Source organism: Caretta caretta, chromosome 1, assembly GCF_965140235.1.
Source record: "Caretta caretta isolate rCarCar2 chromosome 1, rCarCar1.hap1, whole genome shotgun sequence".
Lineage (NCBI taxonomy): Eukaryota > Metazoa > Chordata > Testudines > Cheloniidae > Caretta > Caretta caretta.
The window spans coordinates 284060174-284085811 of record NC_134206.1 but is presented as its reverse complement, the minus strand read 5'-3'; the positions used below and the strand labels follow the sequence as shown (position 1 = coordinate 284085811).

The window sequence follows — 25638 nt, the reverse complement described above, 5'->3', positions numbered from 1 at the left end:
CTATGGGTACCCGCATGGCCCCACAGTATGCCAACATTTTTATGGATGACTTAGAATAACGCTTCCTCAGCTCTCGTCCTCTAACGCCCCTACTCTACTTGCGCTACATTGATGACATCTTCATCATCTGGACCCATGGAAAAGAAGCCCTTGAGGAATTCCACCATGATTTCAACAATTTCCATCCCATCACCAACCTCAGCCTGGTCCAGTCCACACGAGATCCAGTTCCTGGACATTACAGTGCTAATAAACGATGGTCACATAAACACCACCCTATACCAGAAACCTACTGACCGCTATTCCTACCTACATGCCTCCAGCTTTCACCATGACCACACCACACGATCCATCGTCTACAGCCAAGCTCTGCGATACAACCGCATTTGCTCCAACCCCTCAGACAGAGACAAACATCTACAAGATCTCTATCAAGCATTCTTACAACTACAATACCCACCTGCGGAAGTGAAGAAACAGATTGATAGAGCCAGAGGAGTTCCCAGAAGTCACCTACTACAGGACAGGCCTAACAAAGAAAATAACAGAACGCCACTAGCCGTCACCTTCAGCCCCCAATTAAAACCCCTCCAACGCATTATTAAGGATATACAACCTATCCTGAAGGACGACCCAACACTCTCACAAATCTTGGGAGACAGGCCAGTCCTTGCCTACAGACAGCCCCTCAACCTGAAGCAAATACTCACCAGCAACCACATACCACACAACAGAACCACTAACCCAGGAACCTATCCTTGCAACAAAGCCCGTTGCCAACTGTGCCCACATATCTATTCAGGGGACACCATCACAGGGCCTAATAACATCAGCCACACTATCAGAGGCTCGTTCACCTGCACATCCACCAATGTGATATATGCCATCATGTGCCAGCAATGCCCCTCTGCCATGTACATTGGTCAAACTGGACAGTCTCTACGTAAAAGAATAAATGGACACAAATCAGCTGTCAAGAATTATAACATTCATAAACCAGTCGGAGAACAATTCAGTCTCTCTGGTCACACGATTACAGACATGAAAGTTGTGATATTAGAACAAAAAAACTTCAAATCCAGACTCCAGCGAGAAACTGTTAAATTGGAATTCATTTGCAAATTTGATACAATTAACTTAGGCTTGAATAGAGACTGGGAGTGGTTAAGTCATTATGCAGGGTAACCTATTTCCCCTTGTTTTTTCCTACACTCCCCCCCCCCAGACGTTCTTGTTAAACCCTGGATTTGTGCTGGAAATGGCCCACCTTGATTATCATACACATTGTAAGGAGAGTGATCACTTTAGATAAGCTATTACCAGCAGGAGGGTGGGGTGGGAGGAGGTATTTTTTCATGCTTTTTATATACACACAAAGATCTTCTACACTTTCCACAGTATGCATCCGATGAAGTGCATACTACATGCTGTAGCTCACGAAAGCTTATGCTCAAATAAATTGGTTAGTCTCTAAGGTGCCACAAGTACTCCTTTTTGCAAATACAGACTAACACTGCTGTTACTCTGAAACCAGTATTTAGAACAGTATAAACAAGTCATTGTGTGATAAATGAAGTGGAGGGGTTACTCCCTTTGATGGACACCCAGCCAGGCAGTTAGCTGTAAAATCCACGTCAAGGCTGAATCCCCCTCCGTCACTTCGAGTACAGAAGGTGGGGGCCCACAAAGATTTTAAAAATTAATACTTGCCACTCCAGGCTTGTATTAAGCTCCCAGGGTTACAACTTTTCTCTGACCTTGGCTTGGTAAACGCTGCCACCACCTCAATGCAAAAAAACAAATACACACTAGACCCAGGAAGGAGTACTTCAGAATACCTCCACGTGGGGTACCCTCAAATCCCTTTCACCTGCCCTCTGGGGAAGAGCTGAGAAAAAAACCAAAGGAAATCAGCTGTTGCTACCAGCTAATCAAACATAGACAAACCTCTTAGGACACCAAAAATCCAATCCTGTTCTTAAAAAAAGGTAAATTTTATTACAAACAAAAGGGAAGAAAATACAACTGGAACTTAGGCTTTTGCTAGATTTTAAAAGAGCAATTCCAAAAATTAAGCACCCAAAATAGTTTTCTTGGGGGTTATCTTAAAGGTTACAAGCAAAAAAATGCATCTGGGGTTAGCACAGAGGAGTCCACAAGCCTTAAAAAAATAAACAGAAATAAACCTAATTGCATCTTCCTAAACATTCCTAATTTACTTATATGTTTGGGTTGTTAAAAGTAGTTCTAGTTATGATCTGATGGTTTTCATACCTGGTTCAAACTTTACACAGCATTCCTATTGCCCTCTCTTCAGCCCAGCAAGAACAACAAAGGGAAAAAGAAAAGGAGTATTTGTGGCACCTTAGAGACTAACCAATTTATTTGAGCAAAAGCTTTCGTGAGCTACAGCTCACTTCATCGGATGCATACTGTGGAAAGTACAGAAGATCTTTTTATACACACAAACCATGAAAAAAATGGGTGTTTACCACTATAAAAGGTTTTCTCTCCCCCCACCCCACTCTCCTGCTGGTAATAGCTTATCTAAAGTGATCACTCTCCTTACAATGTGTATAATAATCAAGGTGGGCCATCTCCAGCACAAATCCAGGCTTTAACAAGAACGTCGGGGAGAGGGGGGTTAGGAAAAAACAAGGGGAAATAGGTTACCTTGCATAATGACTTAGCCACTCCCAGTCTCTATTCAAGCCTAAGTTAATAGTATCCAATTTGCAAATGAATTCCAATTCAACAGTTTATCTCTGGAGTCTGGTTTTGAAGTTTTTCTGTTGTAATATCACAACTTTCATGTCTGTAATTGCGTGACGAGAGAGATTGAAGTGTTCTCCGACTGGTTTATTACCAGCAGGAGAGTGGGGAGGGGGGGGAAGAAAACCTTTTGTAGTGGTAAACACCCATTTTTTTCATGGTTTGTGTGTATAAAAAGATCTTCTGTACTTTCCACAGTATGCATCCGATGAAGTGAGCTGTAGCTCACAAAAGCTTATGCTCAAATAAATTGGTTAGTCTCTAAGGTGCCACAAGTACTCCTTTTCTTTTTGCGAATACAGACTAACTCGGCTGTTACTCTGAAACAAAGGGAAAGTTTCTTTCCCAATTTTAAAACGTTCTAGCCTTCCCATTGGCTCTTTTGGTCAGGTGCCCATTTTTTTTCTTTACCTGGGGGATTTTTTAATCCTTTATAGGTAAAGCAAGTAGCGAACAGCTACCAAGAGGGATTTTACAGCTAACCAGCTGGCTGTCCGTCAGTCAAAGGGAGCTACACCCCCCCCCACTTCATTTATCACAGTATGAAATTTTAGTTTATACTGATTTTGCTAGTGCTTTTTATGTGACCTATTGTAAAACTAGGCAAATATCTAGATGAGTTGATGTATCCCCTGGAGAACCTCTGCGTACCCCCAGGGATATGTATAATCCTGGTTGAGAACCAGTGCACTATATTGTATAAGGTGAATTGAAAAATACTATTTTTTTTTAAATTCAAATATTTGTAATAAAAATAATATAAAGTGAGCACTGAATTCTGTATTGTAATTGAAATCAATATATTTGTAAATGTAAAAAATCATCCAAAGATATTTATAACAAATTTAAGTTGGTATTCTATTATTAACAGTGCAATTAAAACTGTGATTAATTGTAACTATTTTTTTAATCTTGTGATTAACTGCGATTATTTAAAAAAATTATTTGCCAGCCCTAATATATGTAAAATCACCACAACATCTTAATACTAACCTTCACACCAAATGAGCAAAACCACCTCAAAGTAGCCTAGTACATAATTTATAATATTTGGTCTAATTACTTAAGTGCCAAGACATGCTCTCTGAGGAAATTTTAATCAAAATGAGAACATGATATCCTAGCAGCAGCAGAAGAAATAAACAAACTGTACAAGTCAAATTGCCAGAGATCTCTTTACAGAGGCTTCATTTTGCAAGACTCTTACCACAGCAAAACTCCTACAATAGATACCTTAGGCAGACCAAATACAAAATCTGTAATCAGAAACCGGAAACAGAAACTAAACAAGGAGCACTGGAAACCCAGGGATAAATGATTCTGTAACCTATTTGAAGTGTTCCTCTCAGTACCATTCCTACCATCTGTTTAAATGCAATGGTGTCAGACACACAAATAGACTCAGCATACTGTGCTTATGCTGTTGGTGACATCTCTTTATTCTATTCATTAGTCATACAAAACTATTGACCAGTGGTAGTGCTTTAATTTACAAATGGCCATTTAACAAAATGTTGAACTCAGATGTACATTTAAGCATGCGATATGGTCACAACTTCTGGATCTTTCTAAAGAATTCATAGTAGTTCTTATCATACTACATGGAGCATGTTTTTTAAAATAACCTGTGCAATACTATACTAAAGCAATCTTAACATGATATATGCAGAAACAAAACATACAGGAATAAAGGATTTTCCCCCATATAAATATTTTAGTACATACATTCACATTCATTTTTGTCATGGGATCTGGCTCTTTACATATTCTGTGAATTGGATTAATGAAACACTGGTCCTATACAGCTTTTGTATAACAGTCCATTTTCAATTTTCTAAAAAAAGTGTAACAGTACAAAAATTCAAACAATATGTAACATAATAAAAAGTGAATAAAAGTGTGCTAGTCTGAGTTACCAGAAATCCTGAAACTAGAGAAAAATGAAGAATTAGATAACAGTGGCAAGCTATGTATTTTAAAGAGCACTTTCCCCATGCAGTTAAATATACCTTTGGTTTGTAGTTTATACAAAATGGCTAGATAATTAAAAAGGTATCACATGCTTAAGGGGAAGATTTTCAAGACACACGAATGGGAGTTGGGTGTCTTGTTGCCCTTTGTGGACTTGAAAACCTCTCCTCCCCCCAGTTTTTCCTTTGTATCAGTTAATTTCTCGATTAAATTTAGTCAAGTACAAAGCGAAGCCAAAATAATCTGTCTGTGATATTAAGTTTTTATTATGGCTATTTCTGTAATATCACAAACAAGCACTGCAGCTTCATTGTACAGAAGGCCAAAAAAGCAAAGACCAGACATACTGCTCACTAGCTAGAAATTCTAGAACACTGAAACAGAAGTGGAAGGATGGATTTTTTTATAGTGATTTCTGATTTTTAAAAAAGTCTGACAAAGGGAAAGGTAGTCTTCAAAAACATAGCCCCCACAAAAGGTCAGCTGTATGTATGGCACAAATTTGACATGTCTTCTTTATACACCTCAAAACAGTGTGAAATCCATCAAGAAGGCACTGTTTACAATATTCAGAAATATCTGACTATTTTCAATGATGTCCAAAGAGTTCAGGATATATTTGAAATACAATGATTAGTCAAACTTTTATAAGAGTACAGCATTCTTGTTTACAAAAAAAACTAGGTGATGAAATAATGGCCTTTAAGAAAAATGACCACCAAGTTATGCTAGACAAATGCACTGAATCCAAATTTTGTTTCATTAACATTAAACTGACAAGAAGGATTTCCCAAAGGCACAGAAGGGCACTGAACTGTAAAATCCATGAAACATCTTACAAGACAACAATAAGAATGAAGTTTTCAGGATTTAATTTGGAGAAAAGAAAAGAAAAAAAGACATACTGTACCCTTATAAATAATGCAAACAATTTAAAAAAATAACCAACATATGAAATACAAGAAACATTATCTATTGCTGGAACTGTGCTCTTCACATGATGCATACTTTCTTTGTAGGTCAATTATACCTAACTACAGTAGTTAAGTGGCAAATTAAAGGCTTAGAGTGCATTTTAAAAACAATCAAAAAACACATGGCAACAACCATCAGTTCAGAATATTTCCTAATTCCTGTACAAGAAAAAAAATAAAGAATCTAATCAAGTGAGAAAACAAGTGCTCTGTTTTAAATATTAACAACTAGCAGGAGGCCACTGCCTTCAGACATCTGCAAACTGTACTAGCAGAGTTTTTATGACTATGTGCAGAAAACTGATAATCTTCAGTACAGAATATTTCAAGTTCAACTACACATGGTGGCTAAATATGAAGTTAATTATGTATTAAGAAAAGGCTTTACAAACCAGGCCTGTAATCAACCTTACCCTAAAAATCAGGCAATACATTCCTTTTCCTGCTCACATAAGGGAATTACATACAAAGAAGAGCAAAATAGGAATTATCAGGCTTTCAGTGCATGTGCTTTTTAGAATATGAGTAATAAATGCAGCTAAGAGCAGACCTGTTGCTTTACTTTTTCATGAAAAAATTTCATGAAGTACTCTTGCCTCTTGGGACCGGAATTAAACCAACAGCTCTTATATCTTAGATAGTCAGACTCTAAAAACATTGAGAGAGGAGAAAAAAAAAATCATCTTGCATGTAAATAAGGGCATTTTGTCTAGCTCCATCTTATTCAAGTATATGCATATGCAAAACACAAGAGTTGAAGTGGACAGGATCTCAAATATGGAATATATGGTGTGCATACATGTATTCTGATATTGGCCAAAACACTGTCAGCTAGCGATTACAATATTTTGGCCTATACAATTGCAGCATGAGTATAAATATGCAGTTCTATAGATGCTTGCAAATCAATACTAAATTAGTTTAAAAATATATCCGTAAAGGGCTTCTCCTTAACTGCCCTTGAATAAAGCAGTTAAAACCCATAAATATTGAGCAAGATGGACATTTTTAACAAACATTTCTTTTAAATTTAGATAAGTTATTACCAAATATGAGGTTCAACACATAAAAACTGTAGGAATATCTCAGGGATCTAATATTACTGCCCAAATTCTTGGTGTAGTGCTAGTTAGCTCTCACATTTGCCTATGTATTATCATGTGTCCCTGTTGTGTATAGCACAAGTTATATGAGTATACCAACTACATTGCAGGTCTTGGAACAGATCTGCATAAGAGATCTCTCTCTTTCTGTGAGTGGTGTAATGACAATCTCTGTGCAATGCTGGCAATGTCAAATCAGTATTACAACATTCCATTTTCATCTTTTAACCTACCCTTTATGTTGTATCTGCTAACCTTTTATATATGTCTGCCACCTTTAGTTTCTATTAGGGACTTATGTGTTGAACTATCTCCTCTTTACAGTAAAGCTCTTTCTATATTTTAAAAATTTAATCACAAGGTGTAGCATGATAGTGTTCCAACCAAGTTACAAAAATTTGGTTGTGCCTGTGTACACAACACCAGTCTAGATTATAGTCATGTTAAAGAACAGTGCTGTAGAGAATCGTTCAAGACAAAACTACATTAGGACAAAGGGGTGGGGAATTACCAAATTTAAACAGGATGCTTAAAGAGTAAAATTTGTCTCGTGTGGGGGCAATAAAGGAGTGGGGAAACCTGTATGTTAGGGACACAGAAAGATAAAAGCTGGTTAGACGAAGCACAAATCTAACTAAAATTTACTTGCATTAACATTGGATGAGACTGGTGGAGCACAGGACTCTCAGCCCAAGGGAAGGTGGCTTTAAAACACCTTTGCATCCTTCCAGTCATGGGCTATTCTAGGGGTGGAGAGGCCCATGGTGTTCCCTAGAGAGCCCTGGGGCCTGTTTAAGTTAGGGCATTCCTGAAAGGCTGCCGCATCGACCACAGCACTGCCCAGAATCTCTGCAGTGCTGTGGCCCTGCCTCCTACTTGCCAAACCTGGAGAGGGGCTTCTTGGAAAACAGCCTTATGGCTGTCTTCCCCAGCGTCTACACCAGGGAAGGTCTCCCCATCTAGGACTTGGGATTCTAGAGCCCCTTTTAACTTGTGTAAACGGGTCAAAATGGGGGCTGGGGGGGGGGAGGGGAGGAAGAGGAGATCTCACCCTGTAAATGCTGGTATCTAAACTTAATTTTACTTAAAAAAAATTGGTTGTTTGCAAACATATCAACTAAGACCAAAACCATGTTAGAATAAAAAGTTACATTTAAAATCCAATTTCAACTTCTATTAGTTTGTCCAATTGTGGAATATTGGGATGAGTTCCAGAGTGTGTATATACTGCAGTAAGGAGGAATTTAATAAAGATTTAGGGCTTCATCTTGCTCTTAAACAGCTAAGGTTTGTTGCTGTGTATTTTATAAAATTAGCAGTGGTAATCTAATAGCAGGACTGAACTCTTAGTTCTAAACTGCCTTTCATTTTGGAACCTAACATCAAGCCCTTCACACTAAACACAGCTTTGCATGTTAATATTTTTTTCTGAGTTACAGAAACACCAAATAAACCATTTGATAGCAGTAGTCTTTATCTTCTTCAACTTATTGGAAGTTCCCACACAATTTAATTCAAGTTTAGTAAACTGAGAAAAATTTAACTACATAGTTATAAATCCCTGACATATGGGTTCATAATGGAAATGTTGGTGGACCATTAATATAGTAGTCTTTATGGGTACTGTAGACTTGTACAATTCATTCTATGTACAATGTAAGACAGTGTTTTTAATAAAAGGATGGAAGTGGCCATCCATGAAAATCTAGTGGTTTGTATATCACCACCATAATCGAGAATTAAAATACTGCCATATATTTAGAAAAACCTCCTCCCAAATCAGAGCACTAAAACACACAGATCTCAGGTAAAGCCATAAACTCTGTGTTGAGCCAATTCCTATTACTTATGGAGCTTACTAATGTATTTGTTTTGTTTGATTTGAAACACGTTTCACAATACTTTCAATAAAATAGTAAAGCTGGTTACTTCAGAAGTTATTTTGTTACAAAATCGTTAACTTAAGTTTGTTCTTTTCTCAATTTATCTTCATCCATAGACATTACATGTCCCCACTGAGAGGGGAACAGATTTCTGAATTCTGAGTTTGACGTTTTCTGGACGGAAATTTGTTAGGACAAGCTATGAGATACTATAGACACAAGGCTATTGTTGCGTTTGTGTGAGGCGTACACAACGAGCAAGAGCACTGGCACTTACACATGTCCCACTTCAGTTGGCTAGGCAGGAATACAACAGATCTTGATTCATGTACGCATAAAGATTTGAGGTGAAGTTCTTTAAGTTTTACCTATAGGACTCTTTTAGATAATATTGCGTCATTTAAAGTCCAAACCAACTTAAAATATGGTCCCCGTAGTATATCAGCATTCCAGTTCAAAGAGTCTTTTGTTCAGACCTTCTATTTGAATAAGAAATTGATGACAAGTTGCAGCAGAACCATGAGAAAAATAAAGATATAGTGCTTAAACTGCAGGAAATTGTTTTCCAGGGGTGGTGAATTTGAAGTAACACGGTTCCGTAGAGCCATAATATCCCTGTAAAATATAAAAAGAAACTCTCTTAAGTAGACATCCAGATGATTGAAACAGTTTCTTACATTATCTGTCTTCTGTTAGAAACACCATGAAATATCAAGAGGCTATTTTCTTTCAGCTTTTGGAGAAAAGGTTAATTGATGTAATTCTACTGGGCTTTTAGATACACAATATCAAGACACTAACCCAACAAAAAAAAATAAAAGACCTAAAATGAGAAATAAAATGGCAGGAAACTAACATTTCTCATCCCAAACTCCTCATATTGTTGAAGGCCTTGGAGTCTGCAAGTAAGAATACGGCAAAGCAGAAACATAGTCAAGAATTGCATTTTCCTTCATGTTCAATAGATACTAGTCAACACATTCTCTTCAGTTAAACCAGGGGTCAGCAAACTTCGGTATGCGGCCCAACAGGGTAATCTGGTGGGGGGGCCACAGGACATTTTGTTTACGTTGACCATCTGCAGGCATGGCCCCCCACAGCTCCCAGTGGCCGCAGTTTGCCGTTTCCGGCCAATGGGAGCTGCGGGAAGCGGCAGCCAGCACGTCCCTGTGGCAGTCAATGTAAACAAAATGTCTCGTGGCCCGCCAGTGGATTACCCTGATGGGCCGAGTGCCAAAGGTTGCTGACCCCTGAGTTAAATAATGCAAACCCTGTTTTGTAGTTGGCTATTGAAGGTAGCAGAAAGAAAAAGAATGTCAATCTCAAAGTAATACATACACAAACTACTAGAAAAACATAACTGTTTTAATCCCAACATCCGCAAAGCAGTCTGTAACTTTATTTTGATGTACAACATATTTCAAATGCCTGCATATCACAACTGAAAATCAATAATCTTCCAGTTACCAATATGCAGCTGTGTAGTGTGAAGGCAATTAAGATCAGGTTAATTCTTCAGCATCGAATCTACGGAACTTCTCTTTTGCAGCCAAGAAACACATTATATAAAAGGGGTATTTATAATTTATGAATAGAGGTAAAATTGAATGTTTAAAATTAAAAATTAAAAAAGCTTTGTAACTAGGATCAATAAAATAATGAGGTCGTTCCCTTGATTTGGCAGAAAAATTAAAAAATCTGTGGAAATTTAAGTACATTTCTTCAACACACATGACAATTCTATGTGAACTGTGTAGTAAATAGGGTTGCTAACCCACTAGGATTGTCATGGAGTCTCCAGGAATTAAAGATGAATTTTTAATGAAAGATTATGCCATGTGATGAAACCTCCAGGAATGCATCTAACCAAAATTGGCAACCGTAGTAGTAAGTTAGCTGCTATTAAGAAGCTTTAAAGAAATGGCTATTTCAGTTTATTTTTTTATTTTTGTTATCGTTCTTTAAATTCCTCTCCCTCCTTGAGCTCTTTCATTCCCACTTAAATTAAGCTATCTCCATATCGTCTCTCCCTGAGTAAACTTCAAATCCCCGGAGAGCTTTTGCCTTCCCCTTCCTGCAATAGCTTTACAGTGAAGTCCAACAAGTAAGTAAAACTCAATATTTGTTTGGACATTTAGGACCCAATCATGCAATGAGATGCATGAAGTTGGCCTCTCAAGCGCTATCTTAACTATTTCACTATCGGTTATTTTAGTAAACATACTGACATTTAAAGAGTCATCCTTTGGTTTCATAGTTAATATGCTAATGATAAGAATTAGGCAAAATCCCTCTGCAGTATCATAAAAACAACACTGCATTGGTTCACATAAGGAAGGGGTAGAAACTTTAAAAAAACAAACAAACACACACTCCAGAAAACAATGGGAATACTAAAAAAATCCAGTGACCCAACATTTGTGCTATATATGGAATTCCCATGGTATTTATTTCCAGTAAACCTACTTGTAATTTGACAAACATACAGTGAAGTTGATCTGCATTAATCACTGTATCTACCCAGTTTCTGAATCCGAGACGAAGTAATCAGGCTTGTTAGAGCAGCAATATCGTTTTCTTTGACCTACTCCAGAGTACATTATACAAAGCAGAATTAATGACAACAAGAACAATAAACATGTCCATTTTTCAGCAGAAGGTTCTGTTTTGATATATTTAAACCAGGAAAGTGAAAATTAAATAAGAACAGTTTATATTCCTAACTTATTTTAAGCAGAACAAGCCTGATACGCTAAAATATATTTTAAAATATCATCATCGAATACTACCTCTTAATGTCTTCTTGTGTTTCTTTTATAGATTCAATGGCACTTTGTAGTTCACCAAGGTCTGCCCCCTTCTTTCTGATTCTTGTATTATGCTTTAGTAGTTGTGCTATGAAGATATGCCAGACAGATGCAATTGGTTAGAATTACTAATTTATCCAAATCTAAACTCCTTTAATCCTACGATAAAACTATTTAGAAAACACAGTTAGGTGAAATTGTCCAATTTGAGGTCCTGCTGAAAGCTTTGTTCCAGTCACTTCTATCACAGGAAATCCACAACTGAAATGTTTAATCTTTTTCAACTGAGTACAGAAGTTTTAAGATTATAAACAGTGCCAACAATTATTTACACACATTTCATTGTTATATAAACCTAATGAGCTATATATTTAAACACCTGCTTTCTTAATATAGAGACTAATTCTTTTTTTAACAAGTGAACGAACACAGTAGTTGTACCACAAATACTAACTATATAAAGTAGTAAAGCCTACTTAAATTACAGCCCTATGTTTATAAAATGTAAGAAAGTTTCAGATATCTCGCTACTAATACCATGGGCTACCTGCTTTTCTTGTGCTATGCATTTTTTGTATTTCTATGAAGGCACACAGTAATCCACTAGTACTGTAACTTATCATATTCCAATAGTTATTTTATACCACAAATATCTTGGGATAATAAAGAATAGGAAAGTAAATGCATGACTGTACTGTAGCAGTGCTCCGTCTAACTGAACAGAAAAACAACGCAATTTGCTGAACAGATGCAGCTTATCCTACCTTCACTTCCCGAGGAGTCCTGGTTATCAGGTTCTGGGGAAGAGAATCCACACTCTCCTTTCTTCGACTGACTGGTTGGCTTTCGTTTTATTTTTGGAACACTAACCTGCAATTCACAACCGAAATACTTATCTGCACAGAATCAAACATTCTGGTGAAAAAGCTGTTGGTTTATTATAATAATGGCTGTGTGTTAGAAGCCTGAGTTAATATTTGAAAACAATATCCTAGAGGTTTTGGAGGGTTTACATTAGATTAATTAAAACAAGTGTGGATGTTTTTTGTAAGTGGAATTAAGGTAACATAACTTTCAATACCTATCCAATTATGTCAGTTTTCCTACATAGCGAACAGCAGGAGAGTGAGAGGCTGGGACTGACTGGACTACACCTTTGTAGGACACGGGTGAAGAACCACGCTAGTGCTTTGGTGAATTCTAGATTTATAACTTGATATTTGCAAGTGTCTGACCTCACTGTTTATTGAGAACAATTACAAAGCCAGAACGTACCATTGGTGTCCGATGCCTGACTTTTGTTTGGATGGCACCATCTTTTTCAAACTGTATCATATCATTCAGTGGATCCCATGGTCTGGTTCTACACAGAAGCAGAATGAACACAGTGTTACTGTATAACAAATCAGAGGCATTTTCATTTTCCTGTTAAGTTGAGGAAAGCTTTCAAGCAAATATTTTGAGAGAAAGGTGCCAGTATGACATTCAAAAGATTCAGAACTCCTCACAAGAGGAGTAGAGAACAGGCATAAGTGATGTAAGCCTCCACATATTACCCTGTTGATGTGCCTCAGCTCGGACTTGGAAGGAATATACACCCAAAGATGATATGATAACTCAGACTCCATGCACAGGTCAATCCCTACCCTGGCTATTGAGAATGCCTGCCAGAGTATCACTCAATTTTGATAGCCTTTTTGTTATGCCAGTAACATAACAAAAGATATTTAAAGATTTCCTGACATGTTACATAAACATACCACATTCTGGAACCGGGGGAAAAAAATCTTGTTGCTTTGTCTCTTTGAAAGTGCAAGACAAGGAAAAACACTGGTTTATATGGAGTGTAGAAAGTTTTAAGGCTATTTTTGTCAGTTGTGAAAATTTGTTATGTACGATAGAGTTTACAGTAAGGTATATAGCTCTGGAACCAACTGTCAGCACAAAGCTAGATATAACATTGATTTCAGGCCTACTACATTCTTATATGGGAATAATATCCCTCAATATTTTACTTTTCCCCCTTTTTAGTACAAATTAATACTTCAATTGAAAAAGGAACAGAAGACTTTGCATGCTGATTCTGTGGTAACTGCTACTGGTAAAAGGCTCAATTCTGCCATTGCTCTTCTTGCTGAACTGCTTGGAAGTCAGTGGGAATTGAGGATGTGGATCAGTGCCAAGACTGGACTCAAGTTTCACATTTGTTTGTATACTTGCAGAGTTACACCTCCACCTTCTGATGCATAGCACCAATATAAGCCTTTAACAGTGAGCTATTCAGTGTGTGTCACACTTGTCAGGAGAACAGAGCTGTGTGGACCCAAGTAGGGGGTCTTGTCAAAAAAGCACGCTGAACTAGTTGTAAGAAGAAAAAACAAGAGCCAGTCTGACCCTCTTAGCAGCAAATTACTACTATCCAGTACAGTTACTTAACTGAGCATCAGCCATGTCTTTTTGTAGACACTAACTACATCCAAAGCCAACCCCATGCAAGTTTATACATTAAGTTTAATGTTGTAGTGTGGAAATGGCTTTAGGTGAATAGAGATATAAGACTACTCATTACCACTTGGACAAGTGTGGACTCATCCACATTTTCATGTTCTTTCAATCCTGACACTATAAAACAAGTTTTCTCTACGTAACAACTCCTTTAAATATGTAGAATAGTTTAAACTGTAAGCAAAACACTCCACCACTCACTCTGCATATTTGTAGTGCCATTCTCCGGTGATTGAATCCTGTTCAAACAGTTTGCAGGTCCACTCTTCACCCTTCAGTTTCCTTTCTTTGGCGGCTTTTCTCTGAGCATCCTCCAGAACACATTTCTCATTAGTAGCTTCTGTCTGATCTTTGTTGGTTATAGCTCGAGTCACCTGTTGCCAAAGTCTAGCAAAGTAATGTAGTAAGGGTGAAAGAATCAAAATCAGGATGACAGAAATAACTACAAATATTGCTTTGACAGAGGTAAAATGAGATTGATGATCAATTTATAAAGTTACTATTTACTGCATTATTGTGTTTGCTAGTTTTATTTTATTTACGTTTTCCTACATTGGAACTTCTGTAAATAAGGTTGCATTTAAAGGTGTTATTTCTCTCCATTTTACAGACTGGGAATCTGAAGCACAGAGAAGGTAAGTGACTTGCTCAGATTCACAAAAATAAGTTTTCAGGATAATCAGAATTAAAATCCAGATCACCATCTCCAAATCTTATGCTTTAACAGTAGGTCATGCTCTCTTCCATATTTTATTTGTCAAACAGCATATATACTCTTCTTTATGTAATTAACTAAAAGACCAGGAGCTAATAGTTCATGAACTTACTTCTCTGACTCAAAGCCATCTTGCTCATCAAATTTCACTGTGTATCTTGTTAATCTGCGCTGCTTGATCTCAGATGTTGGATTCCAGAAGGTCTCTGAAATGTCTGTCTTTTTGTCGCTAATAATAATTTCACTGTCCTATAAAGTTCAACATTTTTAATGACTTTAGTTACCAAAAATTGTAGCAGCCTTAAATAAAGCCAGCAAGAACAAATCTGAGGAACAGAGACCCTGGATACAGAACTTTTTGCAAATGAAGACTTTGTTATTCCCTTTTGACGCACCTGGCTGGGAATGCTCAAAAGTCATAGCTCAAAAACAGATTTCCTTGTCTCTGCTACTACTACTAACTTAGATTATTAAATGTGTGAGGCAATTTCAGTCAGGTTCTAATGCACTACACAGCACAATGCTGCAGTATATTTCACTGCCATATTCTTGTTAAACTTTCAATTGGAAAATAAGTTTATGGAAACATTTTTAATATTCTTAAATTATGTAAAAGCACATTCCTACAAAAAGCTACATTTGGGGATAAATTTGACTTGACAGGACTATTTAAATTTCAAAGAAACTGATTTAATGGATTTTCTACTTTTCTACTTATAAATATTAGTATTTGAAGTATTTGATTGTTACCAAGGAAGTGGAAAGGAATGAGGCTAAAACACCAGTGGTAGAGATCATATTCTGAATCTCACTGGCAGAAGCATAGAGTGTTCTTGAAATCATATGCAGTAGTTGTGATGTGATGGAAGAGACTCTAATGTCAAAGAGTTCTCAAGCAGGGTGACTGTCCTGATTAGTATAAAGTTTGATTAATTCAGATTGTCTCAGCTTGAATTCAGACAGTAGAACAGGGATGGAGAAACTATGGCCCATGGGCTGCATCCAGCCCTTCAGATGTTTTAATCTGGCTCTCGAGCTCCCGCCCGGGAGCAGGATCTGAGGCTTACCCCGCTCCAGCCGGGGAGCGTGGCGTGGCTCCATGCAGCTCCCAGAAGGAGCGGCATGTCCCCCCCTCTGGCTCCTATGTGCAGGGGCAACCAGGAGGCTCGGAACATTGCCGGTGCCCCCGCAGCTCCCATTGGCCAGGAACCGCAGCCAATGGGAGCTGCAGGGGCAGTGCTGGCGGAAAGGGCAGCACGCAGAGCTGCCTGGCCATGCCTCCCCATAGGAGGGACATGCCACTGCTTCTGGGAGCTGCTTGAGGTAAGCACCATCCAGAGCCTGCACCCCTGACCTCCTCCTGCACCCCAATCCCCTGCCCCAGCCCTGATCCCCCTCCCGCCCTCCGAACCCCTCGGTCCCAGTTTGGAGCACCCTCCTGCATCCCAAAGCTCTCATCCCCAGAGCCTGCACCCCCACCTAGAGCCCTCATCCCCCCCGTGCCCCAACCCCCTGCCCCAGACCAGAGCCCCCTCCTGCACCCTGAACTCCTAATTTCTGGTCCCACTGCAGAGCCTGCACCCCAAGCCAGAGCCCTCACCCCCTCCTGCACCCCAACCCCAATTTTGTGACCATTCATGGCCCGCCATACAATTTCCATACCCATATGTGGCCCTCGGGCAAAAAGTTTGTCCACCCCTGCAGTAGAACGTTTAGAACAATGGCAGTTTTTGCTTTAAAATCAGTTTATTGGAAAACTGTTCAGATTCAGACCTGATTGTCTACATTCTTCAAAGCAGATCTGTGTCAGAATAATGCAAAAATCTCAGCATACATTTTGGCCTATGTTACTTTCTGAGTTTCTGGGGGAGACTCTGATTATGACTCAAGCAGGTACGCTAAGGAACGAGAGATATTCATAAAAAAATAATACAGATATTTCCCCTATTCTCTACAATTTTGACCTGAACTTATCTATTTATTCATAGACCTGCTCTCAGAGAATGGGGTGCAGCTGGGTTCTGCTTAGCGTTATTTGTTTCTGATGAGTTTGGGAGTGTTTTTATACCATTGTGGCAGGTTGGATTATTTTTGTGCGTTAAATTCTGTATTTTAGAGAAGCTAGAACATTTATTATAAAGAAGAAGAAGTAGTCTGAGCACATGCTACTTTTGTACAGAGTTTTGGTTAATAATTAAAAAAAATTTTGATGAGTAACATTGAAGAGCATCTTGCAGTACACAAAAATCCCAAGTATGCAATCTCCTCCTTTCCAGCTGCCTGGGCCAAGCAATCTTTTGTGATGAGTTGTTTGAAAAAACTGTGTGGTATTAAAAAAAGAGCTCTTCAAATATTAGAGATTTTTTTAAAAAAACTCTTAAAAAGTTATACCCTAAGCATTAAATGAAGATTGTGCCTTGTACCCTTCAAGATCTACGTAAGAGATTTGAAAAAGTTTCATATTAGGTTTTAGCACTACCATAGATTATTGCACTAGAATTTAGTATTTTAAACATCTAGTTTATTTTGCAATATTTATGCTGTCTTTAATTTTTGTATTTTGACTGGGGAGACTAAAAATCTTGTCACTATCTGGTACTAATATGTTGGCATAATGTTATTGTGTTCTCAACACAGTAGAGGAATATTTTAAATCCCCACTTACCTCTCAAAAAACTGTTCTCAGTTCAGTTTTAAAACAATGAAAACATTTTTCATATTAATATTTTGGACGCCTATAATCCTGTAATACACACACCTGAAAACCCATTAAGCCTAAAATGTAGGTTTAAGCTACCTAACAGGGCCGTGCGACAGATCCTGTACTCATTTAAGATTAAGCCTTATACTCTACAATATAGTTAAGCAGTTTTGGTTGAATATCTAAATGAAAAGAAAAATTATGTTAAGCTGAAAAAAATTAGATACCCTGTTGGTTTAGACAAAGTTTGGAATTTTAAATGGTGAACTGCAAATATTATTTCTTAAATAAAAGACACTGGTATGTGCTAATGTCCAAAAGGACAAGACTAGAAGAGCATTAGTCCTATTTTTAGTTTAGAAGCTCCTAGGATTTCCTTCCCACCTCTCATCTGAGCTTTCCCAAAGCCATATTCTTTTGATGTTGCAGAAGAAATCCATCTACGAAATTACAGCCATTACATTACATTAATGTACAAGTGGCCCACAGGACTTTGGGTAAGTGGTTTTTTAAAATTATATACAGTGGCTTTGCAAATAACTTTTAAAAATAATTATTCCAATCCCTTTAGAAATAAAATACTAGAATCTCTGTACAAAAGCAGGCAACTAGATTCATTTTATAATATATACATATATTATATATGTGTGTGTATATTTTGTACATATAGGGCCGTCAATTAATCGCAGTTAACACAAGCTATAAAGCAAAACAAATGAACTCGATTAAAAAATAGTCGTGATTAATTGCACTGTTAAACAATAATAGAATACCAATTTAAATTTATTATAAATATTTTTGGATGTTTTTCTACATTTTCAAATATACTGATTTCAATTACAACACAGAATCATAAGACTAGAAGGGTCCTCAAGAGGTCACCTAATTTAGTCCCCTGCACTCATGGCAGGACTAAGTATTATCTAGACCATTCCTGATCGGTGTTTGTCTAACCTACTCTTAAAACTCTCTAATGATGGAGATTCCACAACCTTCCTAGAAAATTTATTCCAGTGCTTAACCATGCTGACAGTTAGGAAATTTTTCCTAATGTCCAACTTAAACCTCCCTTGCTACAAGTTACGCCCATTGCTTCTTGTCCTATCCTCGAAGGTTAAGAAGAACAATTCTTCTCCTTCCTCCTTGTAACAAACTTTTATGTGCTTAAAAACTGTTATGTCCCCTCTCCATCTTCTCTTCTCCAGACTAAACAAACCCAATTCTTTCAATCTTCCCTCATAGGTCAAGTTTTCTAGACCTTTAATCATTTTTGTTGCTCTTCTCTGGACTTTCTCCAATTTGTTCACATCTTTCCTGAATGTGGTGCCTAGAACTGGACACAATACCCCAGTTGAGGCCTAATCAGCTAGGAGTACAGCGGAAGAATTACTTCTCGTGTCTTGCTTACAACACTCCTGCTAATACATCGCAGAATGATGTTCGCTTTTTTGCAACAGTGTTACACTGTTGACTCATATTTAATCTTGTGATCCACTATGACCCCCAGATTCCGTTCCGCAGTACACCTTCCTAGGCAGTCATTTCCCATTTTTTGTGTGTGCAACTGATTGCTCCGTCCTAAATGGAGTACTTTGCATTTGTGATTATTGAATTTCATCCTATTTACTTCAGACCATTTCATAGAATCATAGAATCATAGAATATCAGGGTTGGAAGGGACCCCAGAAGGTCATCTAGTCCAACCCCCTGCTCAAAGCAGGACCAATTCCCAGTTAAATCATCCCAGCCAGGGCTTTGTCAAGCCTGACCTTAAAAACCTCTAAGGAAGGAGATTCTACCACCTCCCTAGGTAAAATTTTTGAAAATGTAGAAAAACATCCAAAATATTTATAATAAAAATTTATAATAATAAATAATAATAAATAATATATAATAATAATATATATAATAATAAATAATAATAAATAATAAAATTTATAATAAATTAAAATTGGTATTCTATTATTAGCAGTGCGATTAAAACTGCAATTAATCACAACTCTTTTTAATCTTGCCATTAATTGCGAGTTTTTTTTAGTCATTTGACAGCCCATATATATTTTTTCTCTAGTTTGTTCAGATCAGTTTGAATTTTAATCCTGTCCTCCAACCCCTCCCAGCTTGGTATTGTCCACAAACTTTATACATGTACTCTCTATGCCATTATCTAAATCATTAATGAAGATATTGAACAGAACTGGACCCAGAACTGATCCCTGAGGGACCCCATTTGTTATGCCCTTCCCAGCTTGACTGTGAACCACTGATAACTACTCTCTGGGAACGGTTTTCCAACCAGTTTTGCACCCACTTTATGGTAGCTCCATTTGGTTGCATTTCCCTAGTTTATGAATACAATGTACAGTGCTTAATTTATATTATTATTTTTTGTTACAAATATTTGCACTGTGAAAAAGAAACAAAATAAATAGTATTTTTCAATTAATCTCATACAAATACTCTAGTGCAATCTCTTTATTATGAAAGTGCAAATTACAAATATAGAATTATTTTTTTATGGCTGTCAAACCCAGTTAACACAAGCGATTAACACAAAACAAATCAATGCATTTTTTTCCCCACAAGAATTAATCGCACACCTTTGTTCTGACCCTCTTCACATACTGTACTTCATCATTTAGTGGACACTGGCACAGTTCTACTGTGTTCTCATGATCTGGAGTGATTAAATATCAGCAAAAATTAACGGCGCAAAGCAGCAGAAGGTCAGGTCTTTTGAATAGGAAGTTTATTTGTAAAAAACTTCTGGATGGTTCTCTGGATAAAAAGACAGTTATCTGTAGCTGGTTCCAATACCAAGTTTGCAGTACCGCCTATGTGCTTTCGCCTCCAGTTCTTGTGCTACAAATAACCCACCAATAGCAAATGAATCCTGCCAGTCACGACAGAGTATGCTTACAGGGTTTCACGATCACTATAAGACCACGGATCAAGCAAAGTACTTGTATAAGGTGAATCGAAAAATATTATTTCTTTTGTTTATCTTTTTTTACAATGCAAATATTTGTAATAAAAAATAGTACCGTATATACTTGATCAAAAGCCGATTTGTTTATAAGCCGACCCCCCCCACCAAGATGGATAAGTAAAGATGGTAAAAACTGTATAACCCTTTCATAAGCCGACCCTATATTTCAGGGGTTGGCAAACTTCAGCTCCCGGCCCGTCAGGGAGTGTTCGCAGGCACAGAGCTCCTCAGTTCCCAGTGGCCGCAGTTTGCCATTCCGAGCCAATGGGAGCTGTGGGAAGTGGCTCCAGGTAAACAAAACGACAACGTATTAGATATTCAATTCAATGATTTCATAGAGTTTAAAATCATCAAATTTTGGTGTAGACCTGTTTATAAGCCGACCCCTGCTCTTTGATGCGTCACTTTTTTACGAAAAATATTCGGCTTATGAACGAGTATATACGGTAATATAAAGTGAGCACTGTACACTTTGTATTATGTGTTGTAACTGAAATCAATATATTTGAAAATGTAGAAAAACATCCAAAATATTTACAATAAATTAAATTTGGTATTCTATTATTAACAGTGCGATTAAAACTGCAATTAATCACAACTCTTTTTAATCTTGCCATTAATTGTGAGTTTTTTTTAGTCATTTGACAGCCCATATATATTTTTTGAAAGCTGACCACTTACCAGAGTCCCTACTAGCTATCTGTGATAGGATGACCCTGTCTGGAGCGCCCTCCTGCAGCAGGCCACAGCACAACAGTTGTGTCTGCCTCAGTTTCTCCTTTCAGAGTCCCCATGCCACTCCATGCCAGGCTCTTACCTCAATTCCCTTTCCGCTCCCACCCCCATTTTAGTTCATTTAGTTTGTATTACATTATATATGGATATATATTATGTCTTTGTGTACGTGCCATATATGCCACTGATTTTTTTTTCCATGAACACTGTATGTCACTCACAAATGCACTGCCACCCTTTTTGTCCAACTCTGCACCTTTCAGGAGTACACAAAATAACGAAAACAAGAGGGTCATTTAAAATCAGCATTATCTAGATTCCAGAGTCATTCCTGAGAGCTGAATATATATAGTAAGATATCTATTATCATGAGCTGCATCTTTTCAAGTGCCAGTGTTTACAGCCAGAATGAAGTAGCTTTATATGTAGGTGAATTTAAAACAAATTTGAAGGGAGAGTGCTATTTATTTGACATTACTAGCAAAACAGGAATAGTTTATTTTATAGACACATTCACTACTTACCCAATGGCCCTCCAAAGTAGCCAGAACTTCTTTGCCCAGTTTAATTTTCCCTGATATTTGATTAACACTGTCATTGTTGCCCAAAAATGGCTACAAAACAAAAAAGAAAAATACTCTAACATTATCTCTCACTAAAAAAATTAGCAAAGTCAAACATTAGGACAAAAACATATAGTTACGAAATCTCTGGTGTGACAGCCAAAATTACTTTAAAATAACCCATAGCATAGCTATTTAATCCATGGGTTAAAGCTGAGCCCATGACATCTTGTTCAGTCATCCCATCATTTCTCAAAAGCTATGCTGAAACAGTTTTATTAACATAAGGACTATTGGTCAAAACGTGACATGATCCCTGACTGATCTAAAGAGGGTCGGACAACCCTTGAATTTTACCTGGACAGAGAGAAAGGGTTTTGAGATATTTAAACCAAAGTGTCATCCGTTGGACGAGCCTAACAGCACTGTATCAGTGTGATGGTGCACTGCTAAGGTCAGGGCCCAAGTCCCAGCAAAGGGCCCAATTCCTGACCTTTGGACCCAGAAGAGTATTCTATCTAATGATCAATGTAGATATTAATGATACTGTTCCTTTTAGTACCACAGTCACTTTGTTGTGATTAGTTTGATTAACATAGCTTGATATACAGCAATTAGCATAAAGAAACTATACATTTTCCAAGAAAAGAGTTAAATCAATACCAACTCTGAAAATCTGAATAGTGACCTGGTAAGAGCTACATCCATTTTTCTTAATTCCCCTCGTGCCCACATACAGAGCCCTCTTACCTTTAGTTTGAATTCAATTGTTGCACTGTATCCAGTTTTCTCACATGCAATGTTGACAGTTCCCCCAAGCTCTAAAGTCATTGTGCCATAAAGAATTCCTGCAGGAAAACATAATTTGTGTTACATAACATGCAAACAGAGTTCCCCTATAATGCCCAGTTGCTTTTTATTGATAACTGAGCAAGATACACATGAGCACTAAATTCTTGTAAAAAAAACCTTAGAATGAATGTTTATTGGTGCCAGGTGGAAAAAGGGATAGCCAAGAGAGCCAGTTTATCTTCTCTTCAGGGGATGTCTCCTAATCATGAGTATGTGCAGCCCTTTACTCTGTGGATGCTGATACATTACATAATATATTTTATATCTGTTTGTCACAGAACTACACAAAAGTTCTTCCCTTTCTGGCATGAAATAAATTTTAAAAAATCTGGAAAGAAGTGAGACGAGCATAGCTAAGATTTCCAAAATCCAGCTAACTGGAGTTAATTCTGTTTACACTATTCGGCTACAATGCAACGTCTTACATGGAAGTGGCAGCATTTGGGGCAGACACTTGTCCAGTCTCTGCCAGAGAATATATGTATTGGAATAAACAGCAAATTGGGTTAAAATTAGTCCCATTTGAATGTAAGTGTTTTGTACTGTTTCTCATCACCACAACACCCAGCACCTGTCCAAATAGCTTCATAAAAAGCACTCACTTCTCAGAGAGTGAAACGATTACAGGCAAATGGACAATAAATAGCCCACTGTACTCATATCATATATACACCCTTGGCTATTAGACTTTTTGACATTCACTAATGGAACACCGACATTTTTAAATTAATTGACAATGTTAGCCATGACAAATGGTTCATCCTCCACTATTTTGGGGAGTCTCAAAGGGATCTTTTACTTCCAGCTAGGCAGCTAAACCACCAGTTCAATATTTAAGCTGAAGAACAGCATCCGCTCCCTCCCCTTGCCCCAGTGCTGCACTGCAGTGTATCTTGTGATCACAAGCTCAAGGGCTGGTTTAACAGTGAAAGAATGAAGTGAAATCTGGCTGAATTAAGATGGTGTGTGAGCACATTTTTGTACATATGGTTGGGTAAGAAGTATAATTTCTTATGTTCCCTGATAAGACCAAGTTAAGAAATAAAATCTAGAAGAGGGTAAAAAGCAGAATAGTAATTAGGTACCCCTTTTTAAAAACTGGTTTAAAATATTAAGATCTCCAGCAGGAAGCAATGGTGCATTTTGATTGGTTTGTTCCTTAAAAAAGAAAATTAAAAAAAAAAATAGGCCCAAGCCCTTGACTTCATTAATTACTTTTACTGCAATTGCAGGTGGCTTTATATATTTTTGTCATTAAAGTCACATGATTTTCTTCAAAATTTACCACAACAAAAATACAGCACGAACTAGGAGACCCTCCACACAGATGTACTTGCTCTACTAACAGATGTGGAAGCATAGAATTAGAGAACCGTCAATGTTATGCATGAGAGACAAGGTGAATGAGTTAGTATCTTTTATTGGACCAATTTCTTCTGCTGCTGAGAGAGACAAGCTTTCAAGCCACAGAGAGCTCTTCGTCAGGTCTGGAAGAACCTGCATATAATAATGTTTTGTGTGTTCAGACAACTTCACTTTAGAGTAGGTTCTCTCTAACTCAAGCCTATCCACAGCTTATGATAACATCTAATTTTGTAACATTTCCACCTTCTGAATAAGGGGAAAAATCTACCTTTACAATGTGCATATGGCATGGTCATTACATAATCTTCTCCCCTATTTAGGAACATTAGTCGACCGTCTCCATCCAATATGGCAGATAATGAATTCCCTGAAAGACAAGGAAACCAAATTACACTATGTATTTTTCAAAACCAATGGACAATAGGCAGCATTTCCCAGTAAGTGAGCAATAGATTGAAGAGACTGGGTCATCCTCTGTTGCATTCTGTCCTTATACTGAAGCCCGTATGCTGTAGAGCATCCCCTTTACAAAATATAGCATCTATACCAAAGCCATTAATAGAGCACTTCTATTTGGAAGAAGAAGATGCCAATAAGTGACTTGATTCTTAATGGTTTGTAAATAAAGTTTTTAAAGCACAGTTTCTTTGTTTAAATAATCCTTAGAATTTTAGGCACTCCTTGCATTTATTTAATAAAAACATCTAATTGCATTTCCAACTTTTTATGGATTCCTTGTGTAATAATACAGTAGAACCCAGTTTAACCGAGCCTCCATTATCTGTCACTCCATATTTACCGAACCACTAGCCACCCAGGGCTTGCAGTGGGAGTCCCAGCCACCCATTCTCTGGTTTATCTGGATTTTTGGTTATCCGATCTGGTCCCTATTAGATTGGATAATCAGGTCTCCACTGTATATAAAAAAGCATAAAGAACTTACCATAGAACTTGGATTTGGCCAGGATACTACCACTAAGGCAAAATCCATCCTTTCGGTTGCTAACATAGAAGGCAGATACTGGGGGGTGATGAGACACCTGTTGAATGCAACAAAGTTGAACACAAGCAGTTGAAGTGTTGCAATAATTCTTGTTCTAATAAGGACTGATCTACACTACCGCACGGGGTCAATCTAAGTTATGTAACTTCAGCTGCATGAATAGCGTAGCTGAAGTTGATGTACTCAGATCTACTTACCGCGGTGTCTTCACTGCAGTAAGTCGACAGCTGACGCTCTCCTGTTGACTCCGTTTGCGCTCCTCGTTGTGGTGGAGTACCGGAGTCGACGGGAGAGCGCTCAACGGTTGATTTATCACGTCTAGACTAGACGTGATAAATCGAACCCCACTGGATCAATCGCAGCCCGCCGATCTGGCGGGTAGTGTAGACAAGCCCTAAGTAAGCTACAGAAAGCACATATCAAAAGTGCACATGATTTAAAATCCAAAGAAAGCCATCTATAGGAAATTTTTATAGACAGAAGTCAAGACATATTTAAAGATATACTCTGATCAAACAAAGTCAACATCCTTACTGAATTCAAGGTGTAACTAGAAAACTTCAAATGATAGACTATTACAAAAATAAGTGTCTCAAATATTATCTTTAAGAAATCTCTTGTATAACCACCTATGTCTAGTAAAAATCCAGAGTACCATTAAAGATCAAGGTTGTCTGCAGAACTTCTTGTATACTTTTCA

At 37.6% G+C, this 25638-nt stretch overlaps 1 protein-coding gene and 1 long non-coding RNA gene across 8 annotated transcripts in view; one reads left to right on the top strand and one right to left on the bottom strand.

Annotated features, from left to right (window-relative positions):
* Positions 1-4187: 4187 nt before the first annotated feature.
* Positions 4188-25638, bottom strand: part of OSBPL8 (oxysterol binding protein like 8) — a 194263-nt gene continuing 172812 nt past the window's right edge. For all 7 annotated transcript variants that reach the window (XM_048835708.2, XM_048835710.2, XM_048835709.2 and 4 more), the window contains 10 exons: positions 24879-24975; positions 24204-24302; positions 22469-22566; positions 21680-21769; positions 14843-14979; positions 14217-14402; positions 12786-12873; positions 12275-12380; positions 11493-11598; positions 4188-9318 (listed from right to left, as the gene is read on the bottom strand). In XM_048835708.2, the coding sequence (XP_048691665.1) occupies positions 9183-9318; positions 11493-11598; positions 12275-12380; positions 12786-12873; positions 14217-14402; positions 14843-14979; positions 21680-21769; positions 22469-22566; positions 24204-24302; positions 24879-24975 (1143 nt within the window). In that variant the 3' untranslated portion in view covers positions 4188-9182. The remainder of the gene's footprint in view (positions 9319-11492; positions 11599-12274; positions 12381-12785; positions 12874-14216; positions 14403-14842; positions 14980-21679; positions 21770-22468; positions 22567-24203; positions 24303-24878; positions 24976-25638) is intronic.
* Positions 14624-25638, top strand: part of LOC125630163 (uncharacterized) — a 44818-nt gene continuing 33803 nt past the window's right edge. Inside the window, exon 1 of the long non-coding RNA XR_007354576.2 lies at positions 14624-14650. This is a non-coding gene — a long non-coding RNA (uncharacterized LOC125630163). The remainder of the gene's footprint in view (positions 14651-25638) is intronic.